The 7,424-nt window shown below is 48.8% G+C and overlaps 1 protein-coding gene across 1 annotated transcript; it reads right to left on the bottom strand.

Moving 5' to 3' along the window:
- Nucleotides 1-4,310: 4,310 nt before the first annotated feature.
- Nucleotides 4,311-4,744, bottom strand: LOC115506903 (60S ribosomal protein L26-like). Its single transcript, XM_030304855.1, has one exon. It carries the CDS (start codon nucleotides 4,725-4,727, stop codon nucleotides 4,311-4,313), a length of 417 nt encoding a protein of 138 aa, XP_030160715.1. The 5' UTR covers nucleotides 4,728-4,744.
- Nucleotides 4,745-7,424: the final 2,680 nt, after the last annotated feature.

The following is a 7,424-nucleotide window of genomic DNA, read 5'->3' as shown; positions in this document are numbered from 1 at the left end:
CATAGCGAAGAATGGTCAAGACCATGAAGGTGGCTTTGACTCGTTCCCTTCGTATTTTCCTTTCTTCACCTTCCTTTCCATTTCCTGGCCACTCGGCACTTGTCTTCAGCTGATTTTCTCCAACCCAGATAGCAGACTGATTTCTCCCATAAGTACTGCTCTTGGTTGCGGATCCTTGGGGATTCATCTTCTGTCTTCCGTTAACCAAGTTCATGTCGCTTTAAAGAGTGAAAAGAGCATCACGCTCTTGAGTAGGTGGATTAAACCCACACAAAGGGCCTTAATGATGCCAGCTAAGCCACCAAGAAAAATCGTGCCTTAAAAACAAATGTGCTGCAATCTTTATTTCCATTAGAGATAATAACAGTGCTGCCCTCAGTCTCTTCATATCTGAATTTTTAAAAAGATTTCAATTTGTAAGTAATCTCCACACCCAACGTGAGGCTCAAACGCAGGACCCTGAGATCAAGAGTCACACGCTCTACCAACGCAGCCAGCCAGGTGCCCTTCTTCCCATCTGGTTTCGTAAGATCCCATTTAATTTAAATCCTTGTTGCCACGACAGACGGTCAGGGATCCGGGGGTCACCTGCATAACCCACATCAGTACACTTGGTGCGGTTCAGAAACCGCCTGCTTCTTGTTCACTCGGGTAATATTGACCACTGTTGGGAAAAACGAGCTGGGGTCCTGTGTTATTGTGTGAGGTCTATTTGTGTTAGAATTTATTATCATAAAAATAAACTTCCTTCAGTAATGACCCTATAGAAAGAGCAGCCTCAAGAGCTCTGGCAGGGATTCCAAACCCGAATTAAAAGGGACGATTTTGCATAGGGGGAATTAGACCCACGTTACCGATAAGTGGTTTCATTATGTCTGATATTATCCAAATGACTGCTGGAAGAATTAAAAGTGATTAGCTGTGGAGTACAAGTGGTGCCGATTTGCTTGTGGAAGTGTCTGGGAACTTTAAAAAATGCAGTTGGCTAAAAGCGGACTAAAATAATTCTGCGACTGATAGCTGTCGTACATAGCACGTATGTATGTATATATGGGTGTATATCTCTGTCTTGGGAGGTCTGGGTATTTTTTTTTTCGATGTTTATTTATTTATTTTTGAGAGAGAGAGACAGTGAGAGAGAGAGAGTGAGAGATAGAGAGAGAGACCAAGCAGGGGGTGGGCAGAGAGAGAGAGACACAGAATCCGAAGCAGGCTTTAGGCTCCTAGCCCTCAGCACAGAGCCCAACGCGGGGCTCGAACACCAACCGTGTGATCATGAGCTGAGCTGAAGTCGGACGCTTCACCGACTGAGCCACCCAGGCGCCCTTACTGAGTATTTCTTTCTTTTCTTTTCTTTTCTTTTCTTTTCTTTTCTTTTCTTTCTTTCTTTCTTTCTTTCTTTTCTTTCTTTCTTTCTTTCCTTCTTTCCTTCTTTCTTTCCTTCTTTCCTTCTTTCTTTCTTTCTTTTTTGTTGTGCATTGGTGTTGCTTTAATTATTAGCAATGTGGAACATCTTTTAGAAGGTTTTGTTGACTACCCACATTTCCCCTTCTGAGAGCTTTCTGTTTGTATCCCTGATCCAATATTCTGTTGAGTTGTCTTTTTCTTTTTTTCATGTTTATTTATTTCTTTTTATTATTATTTTTTTTAATATGAAATTTATTGGCAAATTGGTTTCCATCCTTACTGAGTATTCCTTATGGGAGCGTTCTAAGTGTCGCAAGTAGTAAAACAACATTTCTTAGACATTAAAATAATCACTGAGCCATTCAGTTCAACCTAAAAGGAGATGTTTGTTTGGCACCTGTTACGAACAAGGCAAGCACTACTAGGTTGTATGGGGCAAAGGTAGCCGTTGCAGAATCTGAAAAACTGTTGATGTAAACAGCGAGGCCCCGGGCCGGTAACAGCCTCGTGTCCTTACAAAAACTACGCCTTGTTAGACTAATCAGATGCCCTTTTGTGACCGAGGGCTCCGCCTGTTAGGTCAAGTGGCTATTGTGGCTGTCACCTAGCCTGGATGTCTCCCGGCTTTTGATTCGGCCTGCAAGGTCACCTCGTGTCCGCCAGGAAGATAGGCTCTGGCCCCACTTCTTTGTCGGCTGCGCTCCAAACTCCTCGAGGACGTGAGCCGCCGCTCTTCCTTCTGGGGTTCCGTAGTGCCCAGCGCCCAGTAATCGTGCCTGCTCAGTGACAGAACAGAGGGCTCACCAGGCTGGGTTGCTAAGCAATAGGCATAGATTTCCATCTGTGTAGCTCACTCGCCCTCTCTCTCTGCATCAAGACCGGGGCTCGGACGCGAGTTAACCAATAAAAGGCAGCAGAAATGACCCCAAGCTAGTTCTGGGTTCTAAGATCTGGCTGGCTTCGGTTCCGTGCGGGCGGAACGTTTGAGCCACCATGGGAGGCGCTACAGAAACCATGTGGAGAGAGAGAAGCTTTCGGGCTACGTGGAGAGCAAGACAGTCCCAGCCGTGCTGACGCGTGAGCTGAGCCTAGCCCCTGGTTGCTCCGATGGCTGAAGAAACCACTGTCAAGACTGGCCGAAGAACCACCCAGATGAGCCCAGTCCTAATTGAAAAACCACGAGCGAATCAAGTGGGTGTTACCCGGCGACAGACGAGCGAGGCGTTTCACACACAACATCAGGAGGACTGGGGCTGTGCACGGTTGGGGCGCTGCTCGAGTAGACTGTGACTTTCAATCTCCACGTAACGCAGGGCAGTAGAGCTGATGTTGAGTTATATAAAGCAGGCTCAGGCGTTAGGAGTCTTATGTCACCATGAAAGGATATTTACGGGGGTGCCTGCGTGGCTCAGTCGGTTGAGCGTCTGACTCCTGATTTCAGCTCAGGTCATGATCTCACAGTCGTGAGATGGGGCCCCTTGCACTGGGCGTGGAGCCTGCTTAAGATTCTCTCTCTCCCTCTGCACCCCCCCTCAACTTGAGCTGTCTCTCTCTCTCTCTGAATCCCTCTGAAAAAAAAAAAGGATATTTACGAAGACTCCCACCTACAATTTAAAGGCCGCAGTACCCAGCTCACGAAATAAAACAGGAGAAATATAGTTGAAGCCCCCTGTGTACACCTCCGTGATCACATTTATCTCTCTTCTTCCCGCTCTGGAGAGGTGACTCTTTTCTCGAATTTGGTGTTTACCATTCCCATGCATGTCTTTATAATTTTGCTGCAGGCTTTCTGTCTGTACAACACGTGCCTGTATGAATCCCTGAGTAATACAGCGTATTTTCCCCAGGGTCTTAAACGTTCTGGAGATGTGTTCACACTCTAGGCTTCATACCGCAGGTGGCTTTTTGGCCAAAATTAGGTTTTTGAGATGCATCCATGTTGGGAAGTGTAGCTTAAGTTTATTCACGTCCGCTGCTGCATAGTATCCTTTTGTGTAAACTTACTACAATTGTTCAGCCATCCTCCTGTCAGTGGACTTTTTCTCCCCGGTTCTGTGCTCGCACAGTGTCGTAGGGGACAACCTTGTACGCGTCTTCTTAGAGACGTCAAGAAGCGTGCTTCCTGCCTCCCGTGCCGTGAACCGCTGTTACCAGATAGAGCTAAAGCGTCCTGCACATTTACAATTCCGTTTGTAATGTCTGAAAAGATCGACTTCTCTGTCTCCTTGCCACGTTTCACATTGCCAGACGCTAATATTTTTGCCAATCGGATCGTGGGCCGCAATGTATCTTTTGTGGTCTTCCTTCATATTTCCGTGGTAACTAGGGAGCATTGTTTCCTGTATTTACTCGCCATCCAGGTTTCCTCTTCTGCGAATGACTTCATCAAATCCTATGCCCGTTTTTCTTTTGGGTCATTAGCTTTCTTTTAATTGATTTCAGGGGGATCTTTATTCTTATACGCTATCTTTGTCGGTTCTTTGTAGCGGGACATAGAACATAGACAAGTTTGTTTATCCTGTTCAACAGAGGCTTAGGAAGGTAAAGCAACGTTCTCAATCTCACACGGCTAAGGATTAGCAAAGCCAGGATTTCAGTCCAAGTCTGACCACATTTGAACATAAAATACAGTAGCTGGATTCCATCGGCCTACATTTAGTCTTTATTAGTAAGAACAAGCCTTTGAAATAGACGCTTCTGAGATCACCAGAATTCTTCCTCTTGGAATCTCTTAATTTTGGAAAGTTCAACTTGATATCTTAAGACACGAAAGGGAGCAAGAAAGAAATTCAAACATCATTTATTCTCAGGTCCGTGTAACTCCTTGGATTTGTGTTTTTCATAATTCTTTTTTTGTTTGTTTGTTTCATTCTAACAGTTTTTATTTAATGTCGTATAGAAGATTACTTTAGTCCCACACCTTCTCGACTGGTGAGTACTTGGCGAGATTTGGCTTTGCGTTCAAGGATCTTTTTGCGGCCTTTGTCCAGTCTTGGTGTAGTGATAACCACCTTGCTGGGGTGGATGCCCACGTGGCCAGTTGTGCCATTGGCCTTCTCTCGCTGTACTCGTTCGGTGTAGATGACGTATTTCTTCCTGTAAACCTGGACCACTTTGCCAATTTGCTGACCTCTGTAGTGTCCTCGCACAACGTGTACTTCATCGTCCTTCCGGATGCCCGTGGATCGAACGTTGTACTTCTGTCGCAGCTCTTTGGGAAGACGGGAAGACGTAATCTTCCTGCGAATGTGGGAAGGTGCGTTGAAATGCCTCTTACGGTTCCTGCTCCGGTCAGAGGTCACAAACGGATTGAACTTCATGTTGGCCGCTGTAGCTCCGGCGATGGCCACCGGTGTTTTGCAGAATTCTTAAAATGCGACTCACATACACAGACACACGAACATACCCGCACGTAATGAGACATTTCCTGGCACCAAATAATAGAACCTTGAGGGTTATAGATACTATGAAACAGAACAGTTAGTACTGAGTGATTAATTTACATGACGAATGTTTTACATTGCAGCACAGCTTGTCCAATTGATTTAACTATAAAAGTCAGATGAAACCAAAATCCCTGTGAAAACAAGAATCCGCCGATCCCCTAAAACTGTGGATTTGAGAAGCAATACCTAGACGAACACAGCAGCTGAAAAACCAACGAAAACAAGGAGTGTCTGGCTTGACATGGAATTGTGGAGAAAGAGGAGTTTTTCCTAAGGAATAGTTGATTTGTAATAATCCGCAGGATCTGCTAGAGCTCAGATGCCATCCGTGTCCCCCTGGAGCTTAGGAGCGAGGAGGAAGGGACTAGCCATTAAATAATCTCCTTTCGAGGTCCCTGGGCACATTACAGTTGGATAGACGCTACGAAGGAGAAAATGGAATACATCAGCGACGTGGAAAAGGAACGTTTTCCAGGAGAGTGAGGTGTCTGATGTCAGTCTGGCCCGGTGGGTGGACAATCCGCAAGAACGGGCTGGAAGGGAAAGAGTCAACGGGACCTAAATCGGGGGAAAGGGAATTAGTACAGTGACGTGCTGTCTAAGCCACAGAGTGAGAGAAGTAGAAGACAAGTCAGGGGAAGAGACGGGGAGGGTGCCCGTAGATTTGCTTACTCCTCTCCCTGTAAGGGAGGCATTAGTTACTAGAGAAGAGCCAAAGAGCTCGCTGAAGAAGAAAGCGAGGCTCTCAAGAGGTGGCACTCACGGAGCTAAGGCGAGCGAGCCGGGAGCCATGAGGGGCAGGCTGTTGGAAGGGTGGACAGGTTGCAGACGGGGGGCTTCCCGAACGGGGCCCCGGGGACGCAGGGAGCCCACTCGACTCGGGGCAGGTCCCCCTGAGCGCCTTAGAAAAGGGGAGGAGCTTCGGGGTGAACGGGGGGCCATGACCAGATGGGAAAGACGAGTGCGAACTCATCTGCGCCTTTAATAGAGGAGTCGTCTGACTTGAGCCCGAATAAACTCGCCAAGTTTCTTGATTCACAGGGGGCGCAGCTTTTTCATTTTCGTGCCAAAAGACCATCTCCTAGGATATGGAGACCATCTGTGTCAAGGAGCAAAGCCCCTAAAGATGATTTCAATGTAAAATGTGGCGTGACGGGGGCCATATTGTCTGACACTGTCCAACCCCTTTCGTATTTCAAAAGTTAAGCACAAAGGAAGTAAAAAACCGCCAGCAACAATGAACCAGAATTCCCAGACAGCTCCAGGGGAGAGAGAAGGCTTTGACAGAATTAAGACAAGTCAGCATGGACGCGCACAGAGGTGTCTGAAATCACGAAGTGTGGGGTTGGCAACGAGCGAAGGAAGACGGCCAGCTCAGTGAGCAGCCACGGCCACGGGCCCCACGCTGGCCCAGCTCCTTGCCACTGAGGATCACGGTGGGAAGAAGAGACCCCCCCCTCCCCGCTCACACACAGGCTACCACTTGGCACGAGCTCCTGGCCCACGGCCTCTGCGGTCGCCACAATGAATTCTTCTCCCGTGCTTGCTCGGCTGGGCGTGGTGATCCCAAGTTCTTGATCAGCAAACTCTTGCTTTTCGGTGGCTGTGAGTTCATGGTTGCTGCAGCCGGAGAAGGGTGCCTGGAAACTCCTCACGCCGCTCTCTCTGTGTTGGACGCTTTCCACTAATAGGAGGGAAAAAAAGGAAACTCTTGTCCATTCACCTGTCTTCATGCCGAGGACGCTCCTGATTCCTTCGCCTTCTTTCCTTGCTCCTCAAGGGGTATCGCCTTTATTTTCTCCCTCTGTGTCTTTCAGTCGGCTAACACCTCCGGGCACGCGTATGGGGAGACACCGTGCTGGGCGCGGAGGGCCTGGCAGGTGGACAAGCTTAAGTTCTTAGCTCACGATCTCGTGGGGAAGAGAAATGGAGCTCAGACAGTGTGGCCAGGCAGGCTGGGGCAGAAGCCGGCACACGACGAGGGGAGAAGAAACACACCGTATCCCGTGTGTACCTGGGGGCAAGCCTAAAATTTGAGAGGCTGGGCCAAGAGTTAGCTGGGAAAAGCTAGCAAATGGGCCAATAAAACACGTTCTAGCCTTCCTCTCCCGACAAATACGCCTTTGCGACAATCGGAAAGGCCAGGCTGGAATTTATAATTCTCGTGCTCTTTGGAACTCTGGGCTGGAACACGGCCACACAGGGGGAGCCAGTCTCTGACCTAGAACCTGTCCCTCGCCCCTCCCTCACCCGGGGACTGGGCCTCACCTCAGCAGGTCCAGAATTCCTCAGAAACCCCCACAAACAGCCGTTCCTCTATCACGCCTCAGACCTAGGGCGCTCACACTGTCCCTCTCAGGCCCCCGAAGTGAGTTTGGAGTCACCCGGGCAGGAATTTCCGGGGTCCCGGGTTCTCTGTGTTTGGTCTAGAAGCTGGGTGGTGGGAGGCCAGGCTCCGGGGATGGAGGCGGGGGGCGGGGGGACGCCTTCCCTCGGCCCTGCAGATTCTGGCCCAAAGCGGTGGAAAGCTCCAAAGTGAGGACACAGGCCACTCCCTGCGAGCCTTCAGGC

The sequence above is a fragment of the Lynx canadensis genome, chromosome X (genome assembly GCF_007474595.2).
Source record: "Lynx canadensis isolate LIC74 chromosome X, mLynCan4.pri.v2, whole genome shotgun sequence".
NCBI classification, from domain to species: Eukaryota; Metazoa; Chordata; class Mammalia; order Carnivora; family Felidae; genus Lynx; species Lynx canadensis.
Note: the sequence above shows the minus strand (reverse complement) of the source record. Positions and strands in the feature narration are given on the sequence as shown.

What these genes read in the sequence shown, in the direction of transcription:
- LOC115506903 (XM_030304855.1), bottom strand. Translation starts at nt 4,727, where the DNA reads ATGAAGTTCAATCCGTTTGTGACCTCTGACCGGAGCAGGAACCGTAAG.